General features: G+C 41.9%; 1 protein-coding gene across 1 annotated transcript in view; it reads left to right on the top strand.

Annotated features, from left to right (window-relative positions):
* The window catches only part of LOC105235614 (WD repeat-containing protein on Y chromosome), a 124,745-nt gene that overhangs the window by 12,998 nt on the left and 90,568 nt on the right, over positions 1 to 21,179 (top strand). Inside the window, exons 3-8 of the mRNA XM_011219137.3 lie at positions 7,517 to 7,585; positions 7,891 to 7,974; positions 14,111 to 14,176; positions 15,453 to 15,683; positions 16,484 to 16,566; positions 18,495 to 18,587. Of these exons, the coding sequence (XP_011217439.3) occupies positions 7,517 to 7,585; positions 7,891 to 7,974; positions 14,111 to 14,176; positions 15,453 to 15,683; positions 16,484 to 16,566; positions 18,495 to 18,587 (626 nt within the window). The remainder of the gene's footprint in view (positions 1 to 7,516; positions 7,586 to 7,890; positions 7,975 to 14,110; positions 14,177 to 15,452; positions 15,684 to 16,483; positions 16,567 to 18,494; positions 18,588 to 21,179) is intronic.

A 21,179-nucleotide genomic window follows, 5' to 3' on the forward strand; every position in this document is an offset into this window, starting at 1 on the left:
ACTTCAGTGACACTGGCCACATTGTTTGTGACTGGGCTGTGTTTGGCAGGGGACCTCTGAGGCCTGAGGCTCCTGTTGCCATCCCGGAATAGTGACAGAATCTGAAGCTCCTGGCATGAAGTGTGTGTGGGATGGTGCAGAATCAAGGCTATGCAGGAGGGTGTGGGTTGAAGCCACTTCGAAGTGAAAGGGCTGGCCTAAGTGGCACATATTTAAATCGGCTGTGGGAAAACAGGCACGCAGCAGCTAGTTTTAGTTTGTGTTAGGAACTGTAAGAGCCAGAGTTGCTCATAGAGTAGAATACTGGCTCTGAATATAGGAGACGAAGACTTTTTCAGCTCTACCACTAACTTCTATGCTGGCAGCCAGTGGGAAAGAGCCGAGGGAAGACACTAGGCAGCAGGGCCGGCCCACTGTGGGCTAGTTCAAGTTTATCCTCACTGTCTCCAGACTCATTTCATCTTAGAAACTCCAGCCTTGTTCCTGTACCACCCTAGGTCCCCTGCTTCGTATATTACTCACCCCTCTCTCAAGGCTTGCTGTTGGGGAAAGATCTAGAATTTTCTTTCTTATTTGGGTGGAAAAGACTGATAATAGCTTAAGTTTACCTTTGCAGAAGTGTTTGCATTTCAGTGAGGCTGAGTAACTTAATGTGGAAAAGAAAGCTCTAGCTGGACTCCAACATTAGTGAGTAGAGCATCTGTCAGGCAGTGGGGCCCTTCCTCACACCATTACAGCGCAGTATGCAGGTGGCTGCTTATTCCACCAATGCATGCCCTCAGATTTGGTAGGCACTACTTAGAACCTAGCTTTAAAGGCTGGAAAGAACCTGATCAAAACAAGACTCAGAGGGATGAAGTTAGTTAGACTCAACTGAATAGGTATTTTTTGAGTACCTACTCTATGCCAGGCACCATGCTTGATGCAGGGAAGCAAGGATGGATAGGATACAGTACCTACCCTTCATCTTCCCAGCACCCCATGTCCATCTGCACAGACTCAGAGTGGGATCATCGCTTCTCAGGCTGGCCTGTCACTGAGAGTGGGCAGACAGGGCACCAGTACGGGCCACGTTGGAAAAGATGCTTTCATTTGATGGAACTGTGTGTGAATAGTGACTCATAATTGGTTTCCATGGAGTCTAGAAGTGGAGCTGGGGGAACAGTAACTGTCCTTTCCCTGAAATCTTGGGAGATGAGGTGAAATCCAGCAGGCAGGGATTAAGAATGCGAACCTAGGAATATTGTAGCTGTAAGCATCTCTCAATTCAATCGAATTCAGCAAACATTTGTTGAGTGTTTGTTTGTGCCCTTTACCGAGAAGGGTATGAGAACACAAAAATGAATGAGGCCCGTTTGCTAACATGAGAAAGTCTGTGGCACAGAAGGCTGAGGTTTTTCAGACTGTAGGTCCTGGCCTGCTGGTGGGTCATGAAATCAGTTTAGCAGATGATAAGCACAATTTAGGGGGGAGAAAAAAGGGAAATAGAATGGAATAAGAAGTAGAGTACATCACATATATTAAAGGTGGGGGTGCCTGGGTAGCTCAGTGGGTTAAGCATCTGCCTTTGGCTCAGGTCATGATCCCAGTGTCCTGGGATTGAGCCCCGCATCAGGCTCCCTGTCCAGCAGGGAGTCTGCTTCTCCCTCTGCCCCTGCCTTTTCTCGTGCTCTCTTTCTTTCTCTCTCACTCTCTGTCTCTCAAATAAATAAATAAAATCTTTTAAAAAATAAAGTAAATAGTGTTTCACAAAATCATGACTTTCAAACTTTCTTTGATATCACAATCCTCAGTGAGAATCTGTTAAACATACATGTATACATGTGTGCTATAAATCATATATGTGTATGTATATATATACACTCACAATGTTTTGTGAAATTTTACATTTTTATATATAATTTATAACATGCGTGTATATATATGTTTAATAGATTTTCACTGAGGATTGTGATATCAAAGAAAGTTTAAAAGTCGTGATGTACAGTATCTAACATTGGAAGGGCTGATATTTCAGGCATATGTGCCTGTGGTAGAACCCCAACCAATACATTAGTGACAGTATATCAGTTATCTGTTGCCATAGTGACACTGCAGAGCAAACAACACAAAACCTCAGTGGCATCTAACACCAAGCGTTGGTTTCTCACATGTTTGCAGAATCAGCTAGACAGCTCTGTTCATCATCTGGCTGCCTCACATGTCTGGAAACCAGTAGGTTATCAGCTGATCTAAGATCTGGGTGGCTGGGATGACTGGGGCAATTTGAGATGAGTGTCTCTCTTCTTCTAACAGACTAGACTTAGCATGTCCTCATGTTGATGGCATGAGCAAAAGGATTTGTGCAAACACTTTTTAAGCCTCTGTTTGCATCGCATTTTCTAATTTTCCATTGACCAAAGCAAGTCACCCAGCCAAACCCAGAGACAAGATGGGAAGGCATGGTAACTTGGCAAAAAACGTGGGCCATTTTTATGTTTGCTACAACAATGAGCAATGAAGTTGGATTTGCTTTGATTGATTCTATCCCCAGACAATTGGTCTTCCCTTCTCTGATCTTGATTCTCAACCTCTAGTGCCTAGAACTCCAGAGGGTATGGCAGGAGCCTTTCTTCCCTTTGCAGGCTAACAGGTAGAAGAGTTACAGGTGGTAGGCAAGGAGGTGCCCTCAGGGGACAGACTAAAAGGGGACACAGGATGTGAGTTAGGGATCTGGCATCTCTTGGTGAGGCAGGGCTGCAGTGAAGGACATTGAGGAGAGATGGTATGAGGAAAGCTCCGGGGGTGTGGAGGGGCCTGATGACAACTGGGAACATCCCAGTCCTTCTAACCCTGCACTCAGTTCAAGGAGAAACTTCCAATCAACTTGTTCCAGCAATGGGAAGGGTTATCCCATGAGTGTTGTAGAAGGAAACCAGACTTCCAGTATTGATACTGATGTGACCTTGGGTAAGTTACTTATCTTCTCTGGTCCTCAGTTTCCCCACTGTAAAGGAAGGGGGATGACCATATGGGTTCTAAGATCCCTTCCAGCTCTCCTCTGTCTCTTTCCTTGGTTACCTCGCTCATGGTACAGATGTGTTGCCTCAGTTCTCACTCTTCCCTCCAGTGCTCATGGCAGACAGAGTGAATCCATCCTGGGTTTTCCCTGCCAAGAGTGAATATTGCCTCAGAATTCTCCTCAGCATAGCACTTGACCAATACTGTTGATCAGAATACACATGCAAGGTGAGCTTTGTCATACTTATTTGGTAAGACTGGAGGAAGCATTTCTCTCTCTGTTTCACTCTCTCTCTCTCTCTCTCTTTAAACTCCTAGGAGGTCATGGAATCTACCCAAGCAGCTGGAAAAGCAGCAGTGTATTCATTTTAGATTAATTTAGAGAAGCACACTGGGAAATGCTTGGGCTGCTCCTTGCAACAAATTTGGATCCTTTTAAAAGCTTACATAAGCTGTAAAATCTCCCCATGGTGGGAAGTCTTTAATACTCACTGAGGGAAGGGAGAGGAGTTGACTCTTCCAATGTCACCATACTTTTGGCCATATAACATGTAACCATAACCAAAATAAGAAAGCAAGAATACCTCCAAGTAAAGGGGAATTTGAGGGTCACATTTAAGGTACTAGCAACATGAGCTGAAATAACCCACTCTGACTTTTAGACTCTCTAGAGGAAGGACATGAGTGATAGTGAATAGTATAGGTCTTGAAGTCCACATGCCTTCACAGTCTACTCATCTGTCTGTGCTCCTTTGGGAGCTGGCGCAGGACCTCACACAGAGGCTGGGCAGTGAAACATCGAGCTGGGCAGTGAGTGACCCGGTCAGTGGCACAGAGAGCCTATGTTGGGATCCCGGTTCCATCAGTTGCTAGTTGCGTTATGCTGGGAAAGTTCATTGGCCGCCCTGTGCCTCAGTTTCCTGATCTTTAAGATAGGGATCATAATAAGATCTCCTTTACAGAGTTGTGAAGATTAACGGAAACATGCAGATAAGGTACCCAGTGGCCAGCTAACAATACACTCAATAAAGTTTGGATGGTAGGGGCAGTGCTGCCTAGGGCTACAGCAATTATTTTAAAATTGAAGCTCCTCTTTTAATCTTCCTGCTTTTAATATGGCTAAAACGACCATCTATTTTAAAGTCATGGCTGAGGCTGGGTTTGAGAATGCCTGGGACAGTCACTCAGGCCCCCATCCTCCCTTTTTCCTCTTCTTCCTAGGTTATGCTATGATTCTTTTGTACACAAATGCTGTCTCCATCTAGGTTCACTGGAGAGCTCCCTGTAGCCTGCCCCTTTTCCTCTTCATCAGGACGATCTGCCACAGGATCGCCTAGATTTCAACCCATAGAACTCCCCAAACCCTCTGGAGTTATTTTCTCTTTTAGAATCTTAAGACCACAGGATCATAACTATTTTCTAAAGCTATAGAGACAGCCGCTCAAGGAACAGATTTTCAAAAGGATACTTTATTCGATTAATTAGTCAATTCCCTTGTCGTAGATGTGAAATTACCCCTAAACCATCCCGACTGAGGGGACTCTTACAGTGAGAAGCACAGAGATGTTGGGTTGTAACAATAGGAGAGCTCATTTGCAATGCAAACGAGCAACCAGCAAGCAAATGAATCCTTATGGGAAAACCACTCTAATCATAAAAACCACTTGCTTTGGGGAGACTGCAATGTAAGGACGAGCAGAATCATAGCTCCATGAATCCCCTCTAATATAGGATATTAGAGAATTATCCAGGTAATTTTCTATGAAATTGCATTTGAGTAAAGCAAAATGCATTGCTGGGCAATAGATAATATCTTTAAAATTTGACTCCACAATTGTAGACTGAATTATTTATGGTTGTCACTATAGCTATGATAGTTTGGAAATAAAATAGTCAGGCTTTTCTCCCTGTTTTTATTTGTAGGAAAACAAGTCATTCAAGCTTTTTAGTGATACAATGTGACTTGCTGTCGATGGCAGTTACGAATTTTCAGGCTCTGCCAAGCACAGGAGTACCCAGAAGGGACATATGTTTTCTCTGCTTTGTGTTCCAAATTTGCCTTAAAAAACATGCAATTATGTGAAGGCCTGATTTATATTTTCAAGGAAAAGCACAATAATGGCTCTGTTTTGTAGCCGTGTTTCTCCAAAACGTATTTGTATTGCTGCCTTTTCAAAAGACGTTGGCTAATGATCATTGGATTTTCGATTTCTGTCATGACATATGAAAATTTGTTGAGGTCTGTGAGATTTAAGAACTGTTTTCTGAAGTGCAATGGAAATTTAGTTAACATAGTTTTGTACTGCAAGCCTGAAATATACTTACGTTTCATCCATGTCCTTATTTTTGTGGAAAATGAGAGAAGGGGATGCAGGAAAAACTGCATTGTAGTTGTTAGGATGGAACAGAACAACCAGGATAACAAAGAATAAACCTCAAAAGATCTAAAGATCAGAAGGCTGTAGGAAGGTCATAAGTGTAGGAGGAAGCAGGGAGGGATAGAATATTTGTTGGGCATGGAAGGATGGCTCTAGGGAGAAAGTGAGGCTTTTTGGTTACATTTTATACTTAAATGAAAATTACCATAAAGCCCTTTATAAATTATATAATCACTCTGGCTGTAGATTTCATGCCCTTCATTACTACTATTAATGATGGCGTTCACACTACTCTGTCAGCAGCATTTCTAGTAAATTTTTGAGAGAAGATGAGCTAGTCTCTTTCTGGATTGGGGAGCCCCCTCCTGGGAGGTAGGGCAATTTTTTTGTTGTTTATTCTCTTTCAGTAATGGAAGTAGAGAAAGGTCAGAGGCCAATTTCACATAATAAGGGAGTTAGTGGACAAATAATTACAAAATATAGAATTTCAGGAAATTTTGAAGCTAAGAGGAAAAGGCATAAGGGACAGTGGAAAGACAGAAGGCAGGATAACATATATGCAGTGTTTTGATTGCCTTGTACAAATCTAGAGTCATTTTGTTAGCTTAGGAATATAAGTATCTTATGTAACATACAGGCTCATAAAGTACATATATTGTATATTTAAGATCATAAGGGCTCAGAAAAATGCAATGTAAAAAATGGAAATAGTAGCATGTCTTCCCCATAATTTTTCAATCTTAAGGGAAATAATTTTCAAATTCTTTAAAAAATTGTTTCACCCTGTGGCATTCACATCTAGGGTGCAAGAAGAGAAGTCACATGCTCTCAGAGATGCCATCTTGTTAGTTGCAGATTCACATACATTTTTCTCATATGTGTTGTGTGTAAGCCTGGTAAACTCTCATCTGCTTTTTTGGATCAAGAGAAGGTTTTGTCCAAGATGACTTTGAATTCATTCAGTGGTCATAACTTTTGTTGGGAAAGTGAAATGGTACCGCAGTGTGATGGAATCATCTTTCATACTATTGAAGTCATTCCCCCAGTCAGCTTTTTAATATTACCTTTTGGGTTCAGGCCTTGCCAAAAAAGCCCTAGAGGGAAATTTTAGTAGCATCTTCAGGTGGAGTGTTTTCCCATTCTAGAGCTAGGTTTCCAATTTTGTTCCTTGATGAAAGCAAATAAAAAGTAATTATGGGATCATTCAAGACAGAATTTGAAAGGTATTTCAATTTGTAAAATGATGGGTCTCTCAATGACTTTGGTGTCAGTTGAGTTTTATGGTAAAGGCCACCTTGGAAGCTTGGAGGTTGGTCATAGTGATTTCAGAGAATGATCCTATTGGGGAAATAGCCAATTCCATCCTTTGCTAACTTCCTCAAGCCTCATGAGATGATACAAGAACACCAGAGCTTAACTTGACTTTACCCACTGGTCACAGCTTATTCATCCATTCTAAGCCAGAAATTTAGAGATTTTCAATAATGAAAGCCAAATTGTTGATATAGTAGCTCAGAGACTGGAGGTGAGAGGAGGCATCCTCTGATGGTCTGTTTATTGAGCTAAGGACAAGGGACTAAAAGATGGCCCATTTCCCTAACACCAAGAACATCTAGTCATAGGTTCAGAAAATATACCCCCCAAAAAAGAGATCCCAGATCACTTCTCCCTAGACCTCCTCCTGGTTCAGCCTGGGGTGAGACGGAAGGGGTGGGATGGGGGACACAGAGGATGTGGCAGAAGGCAAGTCTAATGCACAGCATGCCTAACAGGAAAGAGAGACTCTTTGGAATATGAGGTAGCAAAGTATTTTCAGTCTCCCTTTTCCCATTTCCATCCGGGTCATGATAAGTCTGTGCTTATCTTCTCCTTTCCTCCTGCTACCTCACCACCTCTTCCTTCCTTCCAGCCCCATCCAGCCAACCTTCCTCCAGAACTGGAGACTGAGAAGTTAGTTGAATTGAAATAGGAACTAGGAACAATGAGGGTTGAAATATCCTAAGTATTACTCGGAGGCTCAGCTATCTCTTTGGCCTCTCATAAAGAAAAAAAATAATGGGTTTCCAGAAATCGCATTTTATGGACATTATCATTAGTATTATGTGTTTTTAAATTTATTTTCTTTTTGTTTTGATGAGATCGAACATCAACTGACCCTAGAAGAGCTACAAAACTTAAGTGCACTCTTTCAGGTAGGAATTGACCAGGTGAGCTGTCTAAATATTCATCTGGGTAATTTGATTCTCTTTGATAGTTGATTTTTCAATGAAAAGTACAATCCTTTTAATTCCTATAAAATAGCAGTGAAGAATAAATTTGCCTTAATTGTCATTTTTTAATGGAATTAGAAACGAGTTGTGAATGCATCATAGTAATGAACAAAAGGGATACCATGTTAGAAGTTGACAGGGTTTAGGTAAGTCTAATTAGACATTCGATCCTTTGGGCTCTTGCTCCTAGACCAAACAAAATGCAGCTATGTTCATCATTAATTATTCTTTTTCCCTCCTAGGAGTATGAAAAGAGAGGAAGACAGCTGCTGGACATGGAAACCTTTAAATGCATAATGAAACAGAGTATGAGGTCACAGAATAAAGTAAATGGATTTTATAAATGTTGGATCATTGAAACCACAGTTAAAACTTTACCTGTATGAATCAATTAGGCTTGATGTTCTATCTGTAAGCTCACTCAAGGCTCTAAACTGTGATTTCTGTTAGGATCTACCTGATTCACAGAACAATTTATTTGGGAAAATATTTTTAAATTATTGAAAAGAAGCTAGAACAGCAAGATATTTAGAGACTTTTTTTTGAAAAGGAGAGAAAGGCTCTTGTTCCTTCACTTATTTCTGTAGATGGTCCCTGACTTATGATGGTTTGGCTTTAAGATGGTATGAAAGCCATGCACAGTTAGTAGAAACCATACTTTGAATTTTTATCTTTTGTCCAGAGCTAGTGATATGCGGTCTGATCCTCTCTTACCAGACTGGGCAGCAGCGACAGCACCCAGTGAGCCATGACTTACAAAGGTCAACAGCTGACAATACACTGAGAACCATTCTGTACCCAGGCAACCATTCTGTTTGTCACTTTCAGTGTAGTATTCAACACTGTATTTTAAAATAGACTTTTTGTTAGATAATTTTGCCCAGCTGGAGACTAATGTAAGTGTTCTGATCACATTAAAGGTGAGCTAGGCTAAGCTATGATGTTGGTAGTTGAGGTGTATTAAATGCATTTTCCACTTACATTATTTTCAACTTAACGATGGGATTATCAGGATGTATTGCATCAAAAGTTGAGGAAGATCTGCATATCTGTTGTTTCCAAAGAGTGTGGACCTCCCTTCCACACCTGATCTGCTGAAATGAAATAGTTTAAACATTCCCTTTGCCATATTGGTTAGCCCAGTTGTTAGCTCAGAAGACGAAATCTTAATGAAGGGCCATTCAGGCTCCTTTAACAAAATATCACAAAATGGGTGACTTACAAATACCAAACATTTATTGCTCACAGTTCTAGAGACTGGAAGTCTGAGAACGGGGTCAAGTGAGGGGTCTCTTCCAGGTTGTAGTCTTCATGTAGCTTGTGTCCTCATGTAGCAGAAGGGACTTGGGAGCTCTGTGGGATGTCTTTCCTAAGAGCACAGATATCATTCACAAAGGCTCCATCCTCATGACCTAAGCACCTCCCAAAGGCCTCACCTCTTAATACCATCACATCAGGCATTAAGGCTATGAGCCTGCTTCTTCCTCTCCCACTCCCCCTGCTTCTGTTCCCTCTCTCGCTTGCTGTCTCTATCTCTTCAAATAAATAAAAAAATAAAATCTTTATAAAAAAAGACTTCAACATATGAATTGGGGTGTGGGGGACACAAACATTCAATCCATAGCAATAAATAAGGTTATAGTCCTCAGATAAAATACATATCATAAAAGGAGAAGCTCTTTAAGCATTACTTGGTAAGGTTTCCTGATTACATCTTAAATTATATATAAAAACAAACTCAAGGTAAAGCTCTTTGATCTTGTACCTGGGATTCGAACAAAAACATGCCCATTCTAAGTGCAAAGCCCACAGTTCCAATGGCTACAGTACAAGTTTAGGTGTGTTTAAAATTTCTTCTACAATGAGAAGTGATCATTAAATGGAACCTATTTTTAAATAGTCTCCCCTCTATTTGTGCAATACTATGCAAAGAACTTCTTTTGGAAAGAGAGGAGAGTGTTTTACATGGATAAATTCTTGGGTGTTTTACCAACATTCTAGATCTTTTTAACAAAAGCAGTCTAATTATCTGTATTTTTAGAATGCCTGCTTGACTAGTCAGCCCCTCATTCCCAACTTTCATCCATTCATTTACTCACTCATTCATTCATTTGACAAATCTTTACTCGGGCAATATTCACTCAGTAGATATTTACTAAGGGGCTTTGTTTTAGCCCCTGTGGCACACAGTCAGTCAAGATATGGCCTAGAGCCTCTCTAGAATTAAGTATGGGTGCTATGGGGGCATGTCAGCCAGACCAGGGAGTCAGGCCTGAAGGAGATGAATCTTGGTCTGAGTTTCGAGGGATGAAGGGAATCGCTCCATAAAGGAGGGACAAACAGGCAAGGCCTTCAAGAAGAGGGAACAGCATTCCCAGAGGCACAAAGGCAAGAGCCAGCATGAGGCCTGTTACATACATCTAGGGGAATGTGTGCAAAGGAATGTGGGACAAGAATCAGGTTAATTGGGACCATTTGTACTAAGCTTAATTTCATACAGTATATCATTGAGGAGCCATGAAGCCATGTCTTTTTTCGCTTATGTACCAAACAATTAACTGTTTTTTCACTATGTGACCACACTGTCTTAGGGTCTCTTCATATTTCATTTCATCGATATTCTCCATAATATCAGAATAACTTCATTCGGAAGGCGTTGTTATTCTTATTTTGTAACTAAAAAGACAGAGGTTTAGAGAATCTGAATAACTTGCCTCAAGTCCCTCAGCTACTAAGGAAAGCATCTGGGATTCAAACTCCAGTCTGCAACTAATGCTCAATATGTCAGTTAAGATTAGGTTCATCTACAGAGTGACAGAAAATGCTAAGCCACCAAGACTGAAGCAAGATAAAGGTTTTCTCTCATGTAAGAAGTCAGGTGGTCAAAGGGGCTTCATGAAATCATCAGGACAGATTTGTCCTGCTTTGCTGCTCTCCCACCATCAGCACGTGGATTCCTCTTCATGACTCAAGATGGCTGCTCGGACTCTAGACAACGTGCTCTCATTCCAGGCAGCAGGAAGGGAGAGGGGGCAAAGAGAGATCTACTCCTTCCCTTTAAGGACAATTCCCAGGAGCTGCCTGTGACATTTTTAACTTTTTAATCAGAAATTGATCATGTGTCGTATCTAGCAGCAAAAGTTAGCAGGTAAATATGGTCTTTTTTCTGAGGAGGCATGCATCCAATTAAAAGTTGTGTGTTATTCAGTAAGGAAGAATGGCTAAGAGGAACAACTAACAATACCCATGTCTCCTCCACTATTCTAGGGTTTCATATTCTAGTACTGGCTAAAAACCAGGAAGTATATCCTTTGCTCTTTGTAAGAAATGTTGACTTAGTTAAAATTCAATGCCAAAAAGGGGAGAGGGTGCTAAAGATTAACATTTAGGAAGACCACAATGCATAGGGTGAGCATTTTAGACAGAGGTGGCATCTATTGGAACAGGAGTCTTAGTCCCCAAGTCCACAAAGCCATTGGTTTGAGGGGAGGAGCAGAGAAGGTAATGCCCTATTTTCTTATTTCTGTGCCTTTGCATGCACTGTTCCTTTTGCCCAGAATGCTCTCCTCCCCTTTTTTGCTTAAGTAATGACTCTCTCTGAATTCTGATTTAAAAAAAAAATATTCTCAGAATCTAGCACCATGTGTGGCACAGGCAGATGCCCAAAAAATGTTGAATGAATGATGTTAAGGCAGGGCAGCCATCGTGGATTTGAAGGGGTCTGTCCTAACTTTCCTAGAAATTAATAGATCCTTCTGCTTTTAACCTGATAGTGGTCTGTAGTTTCCTGTAGCACAGAACTGATCATTTTGCATTACACCATTTGCTTGTTTGTGACCCCACTATGCAGTGAATGCTGCGAGGCCAAGTAACACATCTTTCAGCTCTGAGGCCTCAGCATCTGGCACAGGACCTGGTATACCATTGGTGCTCAACCTGTGTTTCTTCCATGAGTGAATCAGTGTGTGGAGGAAGTAGTCCAATGTTCCTCGGAATCCCACATAATCATGCTGAGAAAGCAGTACCTTGGGCAGAGCCTATTTATGCATAGACACATGTCCCCACCCCCAAGAGAGACCATCTGACCATGCCCTATCTGATGGCCAGCTCCTGCCATGGCTTGTGACACTGCATGATCCTTGCCTGATGCACTTTGTCTGGAGCTCCAAGATGCCCAGACATACCCATAGCTCTCCCACATTCTGCTTTGTGGTGACAAGGTGGTCTGAGTGGGCATCCTGAGCCCAGGCAGCGATTGCTTTCATCCTGAGCTTTTCTGTTTCCAGTTCCATCTGTGGCCCTACACTCTTCTTGAGGCCATCCTTTTTTTTGCTTATTTGGACATTCATTTCAAAAACATTTGTTACATATTATGTGTATGGTATTGTCTAGTTGCCATGGTGAAGTCTGCACTGTCAGCCACACCAAGGAGTATGATATGTCTCCATCTGAGCATGACTTAGAGGGAAGTGGGGCTGAGATGAGGTCCACAGCCAGGGCCTTTCCTCATAACCGCTACACTGACACTGAGTGTTGATTCACCAAGAGGCAATGCCCTGGTGTCTTGAACACCAGGCCTCATCTTATTTTCTTCCTTTTATTGCCATTACTACACAATGGCAAACACCCGTGGGACTTATAAGAGAAAAGCCAACATCTCACTCTCCCAAAGAGACATACAACCTTACTATTTCTGTTGAAGCTACCTTCTTTTTTTTTTTTTAAGATTTTATTTATTGGGGCGCCTGGGTGGCACGGCGGTTAAGCGTCTGCCTTCGGCTCAGGGCGTGATCCCGGTGTTATGGGATCGAGCCCCACATCAGGCTCCTCTGCTATGAGCCTGCTTCTTCCTCTCCCACTCCCCCTGCTTGTGTTCCCTCTCTCGCTGGCTGTCTCTATCTCTGTCGAATAAATAAATAAAATCTTTAAAAAAAAAAAGATTTTATTTATTTACTTGACAGAGAGAGAGACAGCCAGCGAGAGAGGGAACACAAGCAGGGGGAGTGGGAGAGGAAGAAGCAGGCTCCCAGTGGAGCAGGGAGCCTGATGCAGGGCTCGATCCCAGGACCCTGGGATCATGCCCTGAGCCGAAGGCAGATGCTTAACAACTACACCACCCAGGCACCCCAAAGCTACCTTCTACATACATTCCTGAAAATACAGAATCTTGGGGTTTGAAAGGACCTTAGAGGTCACTTAGTATATAGTCCCTTCAATGCTCAAATTTTCTTCTCTGCTAAGCCATGAGTCCACATATGCTTGAATACCCTCAGCTAAAGAAAACACAATGTCTTACAAGGCAGCCCATTTTAAGGCTAGAGAGCTCTGACCTTAGAAACTTTTCCCCCCTTAATGAGCTGAAATTGGTCTTTCTTGACATTCTAACCATTAGCTCAATTTCTATTCTTTTGCGCCACCTTAAAAAAATTACCATAAACATAGTAGCCTAAAACAAATACATATTTATTATCTCACAGTTTTTAGAAGTTAAGAATCCAATCATGGCTTAGCTAGGTTCTCTGCTTCAGGGTGTCTCATCAGGTTGCAACAAGGTGGTAGCTATGGCTCGGGTCTCATCTGAAAGCTTGACTGGGGAAGGATCCACTTCCAAGCACATATGGTTGTTGCCAGGATTCAGTTCCTCACTGGCTGTTGCCCAGAGGCTGCCCTCAGTTCCTTGCCATGTGGGCCTCTCTGTAGGGCAGCTCACAACAGGGCAGCTGGTCTCATCAAAAACAACCAAGGAGAAAGCCTGTTAGTAAGGCCAAAGTTAGGATCTTGTGTAATCTAATCGTGGAAATGGCATTACCCTCTACATTAGGTATTCTATTGGCTACAAGCAAACTACTCAAAGGGAGTGGATTACATAAGCCATGAATACCAAGAGTCGGGGATCATTGGGTCCATTTTATAATCTGCTTACTACACCCACACAGAAGAAATCTACTCTCCTCTCATAGAATAATCTTTCTAATACTCAAAAATAATTTTCATGACTCGCATGTCCTCTTCTTTTGAGATACACCTAAGCGCCCACCCTTACCACCCAACCATTGTCCTCATAACTTGTTTTGCTGTTATCTAAAGTGGGGTCCCTAAGCACAGTCCAGTCTTTTGGATGGAACTGACCAGAGTGGAGTGGGATCTCCTGGGAGCACATGGACTGGGAGACACAAAGCTCCTCATGCTAACTAGGGCTCCATTTCAAAAACAGAAGTTCTAGGAGCCCCAGTCTCTCATGGGGGAAGAGTTTTAGGGTCAGTACATTGAACGCCAACTAATAGTCCTATTTATGTTTTAGAATAGGTATTCCAGAGATCTTTGGTATTTTGCATTTTAATATGAGATTCATAAATTGGAAAAATTAAGATTTCCCCTCCTTCTGCTACCTCTCCTCTGACAACCTAGTGAAGAGTTTACTCCTGTGCTGTCTATAAATAGATTTATTTTTTTCCTTTCCAGAATATTGAACAAATAGAACAACTTTTCATGAAAATAGACTATGAATCAGCAGGCAGAATTCAATGGGTAAGTTGGGTTATATTTTGTAAATCAAATTTTGAGATTAGTAAGGAACATAAAATGTTAGTTCTGAGCCTGTTCCTTTCTGGAGTATGCTATGCCCCTCAGTGCTTTTGTCAACTTGAAACTGAACCAAGGGGATATGCATGTTCACAATTTTCAAATTGTGTAATGTCATATTATACTTGGAATAGTTTAACTAGGGATTTCAGTAGCTGAGGCGAGTTCCAAGAAGGGTTTCCTAAAACTAGGGAATAAAGGATACATTTGTCACCTTACCCCAAAGCAAACATAAAACACCAGTGAGCAAGAAATTCAATGAGCAAAAAATACCTGTTGATAATCAGATCAGTTAATGCAAGTAAAGTATTTAGAACAAGGACAGTCACAAAGTAAATTCTCAACAAATATCATCATCACCATCATTATTAATATTACCCAATTTGAGTTGTGTAATAATGAGCTGAGATACCTGCTTTAAACATTCTCTGCCATTGTGTCTGTCAGTGCCCTTCTATTGTTTCAGGATAAATTAAGTTCTAAAATGACACCTTGAGCAATAAGACACCTCTATTCAGACCGTGGGCCAATTCCCCAACCAACTCAAATGCAAGTGTTTACGTTATCATCTGACTTGAATAGGAAGTCAGGATTCCAGAGAAGAGAATGGGAGGCTCTAATGAAGTGGGGCTTTGGCGAAAGTGGAGAGAGAAGAAATGTTCCCAAGTCCTACAGTGCCCCCACCCCTTCCCTCTGACTGCAGACTTCTTTTCCCTGGGTGTACTGCTGAGATTCTAAATGAGGCATATGCTGGTGGGTGGGAACTGTACAGTCTGACCGGTAAGGACTTCAGTCTCTGGCCAGCCACTTGCTAGTTGTTTGATCTTAGGCAAGCTATTTAACCTTTCAAAACTTGGGTTTCCAAATTTGTAAAATAGAACAATAGTATCTATCTCACACAGTTATCATGAGAATTGAAAGCAAGGTCTACGTTGCATGGAACATGGTATACTGTTAATCACAACATCATCATCATCATCATTACCACCATCTTCTTTAGAGAGAGAGAGACTGGGGGTAGGGAAGGGAGCCCCAGCTGGGTAACAGACTTCCAACCCCAGCTGAACAGGCACATCACTGTTATTACCCTTGGCATACTGATGAGCTAGTGAGTACTAGTAATTATGTCATGTCCAGGGATGGACCGTACTCCGACGGTAAAGAGAAATTTTGAAAGAAAGGAACATAGTAGATGTTTAATGAACTTCCCTTTATCCTCCAGGATGGCTTTTGCACATATCTGCAGCTAGAGTATTCAGAGCAAGCGGATGCTTTGGCCCGACAGAAAGAGGTTTCCTTCCAGCTGCCTGCTGTGCTGCAGGGGCTGTCATATGGGGCTCCCGTGCTGCGCATTCTCTCTGTGCCTGACGACACCTTAATCATGATCAGAGAAGATGGAGCGATTTATTTCTGGTCCCTGCAGCTGAAGTTGAAAAGAAGAAAGAGAGTTTTTGTATGTGATTTTCATTTGATAAGGATGCTGAGTGCTCCAGTTTGATTTTATTTGCTATTTTAAACTGCTCTTCAAGTGGAATGATTACAGAAATTGTGTCCTTGAATGTAATATATTCATGTTGGCTTTTGCTAATCTATAGAATGCAAGTAAAATATGATCTGTATATGTAGTACAAGATAATGCTTCATTTTGCTTCTAAAATCAGATGGAGTAATGAGTTACACATGACACCATCATGAAATTTATCATATGTCTTAATGAATGACAAATGGAAAAGAATTTTCTATTGTTTTTTTTTTTCCTGTTAATGATTATTTCAGTTTAGGCAGCTATTGCTAGGGTTTGTCTTCTTATTCAATCACAGAATCAGAAACTCAGAAGGGAAAAAGCATTCGGGAAGTAGACTTAGGAAAGGAATAGAAATGCCTGACCTATTCCACAATATATCCTGTCTTTAAAGTCATTTCTTTTTTTATTATTTCATTCAATAATAGTTGAGCTCCTGACATAGCCTAGGCTCTCTGCTGGGTACTGGAGATATAGGAACCCATTTCAGCCCTCCAGAAACTTATCATCTACAGTAGAAGTTACAGCTTTCCTAAATCCCTCAGGCTGCCAAATAAGCCCTCCGTAGAGAGAGGGAATAAAGTTGGCTCTTTGAATCTATGTAGCAAGTTCCTTATACTTGAAGGAGAGCATCAATTTTTAAAAACTATAATTTTAAGCATGTCTATTGTCAAATTGTCTTATCATTAAAAAAGCATATTTTTGTTTATTTCCTCTCTTCAACACATTAGGACAAGTCCATGAGTCGGAAGCCGAGGTGGGTGACAGATGTCATCAGCATGCCACAGTACAACAAACTGATTGTAGGGACTGGGTGAGTGCCTGCAGCTCTTCAATTGGAAGTAAACAGTCATGTTATGAAATTCATTTCCATGTGTGAGTTTACACAGACACGTACACATCTGTGGTATTTAAAAGTCATGAAGCCCTTTTTAAAACATGCTAGAACATAATATCAATCAAAGCTACTTTGCAAAGTTATGGCCTTGTTTGGCCCATTGCAATGATGTCATTGACTCCAACACTGCTGGAGATCCTCTTTTGGAATAGTCCCAGAGTGAAAGTATGGGCCAGATGGGGAAAAAATCAGTCTTGTGAACTTTTAGCACATTTTATTTTAGATTCAAAATAATATTCCTATTTTATTATCCACCAAAATTCAGTCAAAAGTGCTTTAGACTGATTGAAAAAATAAAATCTACTGTAAAAAGACAATGCTTACTGTTGAAGAACCTCAGAAGAATGGGTCTGAGGCTGGGAAGGAAGATCCTAAAGGTTTTGATCATGGCAACACAAGGAAAATGAACAGGCACCATCCTGGGCTGCTTGGTTAACCCCAGTAATGGGCCTCAGTGAAGGGAATGTGGCTTGGTGGGAAGGAAATTTGGAAAATTTCAAATCAAGGGTAAAGCAAAAAGTTCAACACAAAGGGGGAGGGGTACAGAGGCAGGGGTGTGAACTGTGATCCAGAGCTGGGAGACTGAGCAGTGAAGCTGCTAAACACAGGGCTCTGGGGGCATGGCTAAGAGATGGGGTGGAGCTTGAAGGGGATTCCCACAGCCCTGCCTACTGGGACTCCCCCGACTCCCCCCAGGCTAGGGATTTCTCTTCTCCACCTAGTCTCCTCCAGAAGCCCTTGGTTCCCTAGTCTTCAACCACTTTAATGAACCAACAGTTAATCCAACCACAGAGAATCGAGACTATTAAATTCAATCAAGTTTAATGTTAAATCTAATAATTAAAATATATTTGTTTATATATTAAAATGTATTAATATAATTAATATTAGCTACTAAAAAGCAACAAGTCTGGGCATATACATTCAGCCCAGTTTGGTTTTAAAAGCCATGCCCAATAATTTAATTATCATGTATTTTGCACACAAAGCGGTCCAGAGATTACTCAGTAACCTACTAGAGACTCTCTGAGCTGACAAATCAGAAGGTGAGGCAAAGCTTATGACACATGCAGGCAGGGAACCACTAGAGCTGCATGGCAGGTAAAAAGGAGATGGAAAAAAGGACATTTCACACTGAGGGAAAGGCAAGACTTTGGAATTTAGAGGGTGACCTCTGTTCGTTCTATGCCGACAGGTCAAAGCAGTAAGTTGTGTTTCCTATAGCCACAAATTTGTTCTTCTCTCAATCATCTCCAAGGTAGACAAGCTAACACAGGAGGGAAGGGGTCAAGAATGCAGATTGGAAAGGTAGGAAATTAAGGGAGCATTGAGTTAACCTCTTAGTTTCTAGAAAGAGGCCTTGGCCCTCCTCTTTGCAGATCTAACCATCTTTAGTATTTGCAATAAACAACAGCTCACATTTGTGAGCCCTTAGCAAGTCCCAAGTCCTGGACTAATCACTTTCTCACACGTGCTTTTGTTCAATCCACATAACTCTCCTGAAAGACAGGAGATCCCCATTATACAGATGAGGGGACTAACTGCTGAGCTGGGATCTGACGCCCCAACTAGTGGCACCCAGAGCTCATATTGTTGAAAGCTGTGCCAGCCTCCTGATGGAGAAGGATAGGCCAGGATGGTGTAGAACCAGGCAGAAGAGACATCCCCAAATGGTAGAACAGTGGAAGGAGACCCCAGGTTCAGCCAGAGGGGCTGCTCAGTAGGGCAGTTGTTTCACCGGCCAGGTGTCTCTGCTCTGTGGAATCCATGAAATATAAAAACCGTTCTACAAAAGTGAATTGGAGAATTTAAGATTACTCCAATGGTGCTTGATCTTTGAACAGAAACCGTGAAATCCAGCTGTATGAACTCTCCAACCTGGAGCCTTACTGTCAGATTGGTGGCCTGGAAGCTGTTCCTCTGAAACTGGACTACTGGTAAGAGCATCTCCAAGGCCAGGAGGACTCATGGGGACGTTGTCTCCTGGCCACTGGGGCCTTCTCTCCTCTCTCCTTGGGCAGTTACGTTCAATCGTGTTCAATGAGTAAATGTCAGGGCTTCCATGAAGCCCGTCGTGACCATGTCACACATCACTGTACTACCCAGAGAGGCGGGTCTTTCCTGCATCTAATTAGGAAAGAGAAGCCCAGAGAGGTGAAATGATTTTTAGAGTCATGCAATTATGAATTCATCTGTTTTAAATTTGTTGGGATTAATTTTCTTGAAACTTGACTTTGACCATGTTACTCTGCTTTTTAATGGTTGTTTAGTTCCCTCTCCAAAAATATCCACACTTCCAGAAAGCGTCCAAACCCCCCTCTGCTTTTTCAGCTTCATCCCCTCTGAGACTTCAGGCCTCCCAAGCACCAACATAGCTAAACAGAGACTCTCAACTTGGGCCAGGCATTGTCACCACCACACTGCTCCCAATGCTTCCCCCTTCCCCAGCCATCCATCCCACCATATTCCTTGAGCACTTACTGTGTGCCCTCATTGTTGTATGTATGCATGAATGAGACATATGCATGAATGAGATAAGATTATTAGGGACTATCACAGTCTCACAGAGTGGGTGGTTCCTGCTGAAATCCTACCATTCTTCATGGCCCAAAGCTCTGTGGATTCCCTTGAATCTCCTCCATACCCAAAAGCCAACGTCTCCTAGAAACCTCCCCAACCTTTGGCGTTGGTGGTCCTGCACGTCACGGGGCACAGGTCCTGAGTAACTCAAAGGCAGCACCAGTGCCTTAGTCTTTGCTATGTGTTCTCTGACACCTACACACTGACTGGTGGGCTCATCGCAGGCTCTCAAGAAATGTTTGTTGAATGACGAAGTCAGAAAACTCTTATGTGAGTTGACAAAAGGAAGCTCCAGTTTTATTTTGCCTTTTCCTCCCTGCTCTTCCTTTTTCTTCTCTGTGTGTGTGTGTGTGTGTGTCTGTGTGTGTGTGTGTGTGAAGGGAGTCCTTTGTTATGGGCTAGGGATTCAGGAATTGAACACACAGGACACCTAGCCTCAAGAAGAGTACAGTCTGGTGGGTGTGAATGTGCTAGTCTGCTTGGGCTACCATAACAAAATATTATAGACTGTGTAGTGTAGCTAAGACAACAGAAACTAATTTTCTCACAGTTCTAGAGGATGGGAAGTCCAAGATCAAGGTGTGGGCCTGTTCTGTTTCTGGTGAAATCTCTCTTCCTGGCTCACAGATGGCCACCTTCTCACTGTGTCTTCATGTGACCTTCCTGTGATATGTATACATGGATAGAGAGAGAGAGCGAGCACTGTCTCGTGTCTCTTCTTATAAAAACACTAATCCTATCATGAGAATACTACCTTCACAACCTAATCTACCCTAATTAGCTCCCAAAGGCCCCATCTCCAAATACCATTGCATTGGGAATTAGGGCTTCAACATATGAATTCTGGGGGACACAAACATGCAGTCCACTACAGTGAATGTTTACTGACGTGGGTGGTGCTCTCTAATCATGTTATCTTTTCCTTGCTGAGGTGTTCATCTGGGATGGAGTCAGTGGTGTTGGCTACATACCAGTCCCATCAACTAATGGGGTTGTCTGTTGATGATGTCATTCTCTGAGAGCCCCTCCTCTGTTGAAGGGTTATCCCAGGAGAGTAGGGGTGAGGTTTCAGATACTTCTCTGTTCCTGTGATGTGGAGACTAGTTTTCTCTTCTTTTCTTTCTTTCATCTTCTGATGTTTAGCTTCCAGACACACCCAACAGAAAACCAGTGTGAAACAGCACTTGTAACCCATTATAACCCCTGCAGACTGGGCATGGGGGTGTATTGGGGGGAGATGACCCTATGTCACCCTAAAACCTCACTTAAGAGTTGCTGGTTTGATTCCTTACTGATTTCTTGCTAAGCAACCAGAACATAAACTTTGCATTTTATCTCTATTTCATCTCACCACCCCCTCACACCCAGACCTAATCGCTTAGAGCAATATTAGAACCAACATGGTATTTATCATAATATCCTGGGAGAGTAGGGTTCTGGTAAGTATAATGAGAGCTAGTTACAGGGACTGAATGCTCCAGGGAGCATTAATCATGGTGTCTGAGTGCATTTGTGGGAGCATATTGTAAACTAATTGACGTGTATGGAGCTCACTCTATCATTACCTTTAATATACAATTTCACATACAATACAACTTCTGTTTTTTTGCTTTCACACTACTGTAGACACACTCTATGGTATACTTCAGCCTTAAAAATTTTAGATATAAAAGTTAAACAGACAGGCAAGAGAAATATGTTTGATGAATGATAAATGTATCTGCCTAATAGAAACTTTGGAAATAGGAGACATCCAATAGCTATTTTTTGACTTAACAAATATGAAAAAAAAGAAGTATTTTTTACTCCTGGCTTGATCTACTGCTAATTTGTCTGCTAACCCAGGACAAGACACTGCTCTCCTTGGACATAAACTGACAGCAACAGAAGAAGGAAAAAAACCCCACTTTGCTCAGGGGTATAACATCAACTTACCTCAGAAAATTTCT

Source organism: Ailuropoda melanoleuca, chromosome 7 (genome assembly GCF_002007445.2).
Source record: "Ailuropoda melanoleuca isolate Jingjing chromosome 7, ASM200744v2, whole genome shotgun sequence".
NCBI lineage: Eukaryota > Metazoa > Chordata > Mammalia > Carnivora > Ursidae > Ailuropoda > Ailuropoda melanoleuca.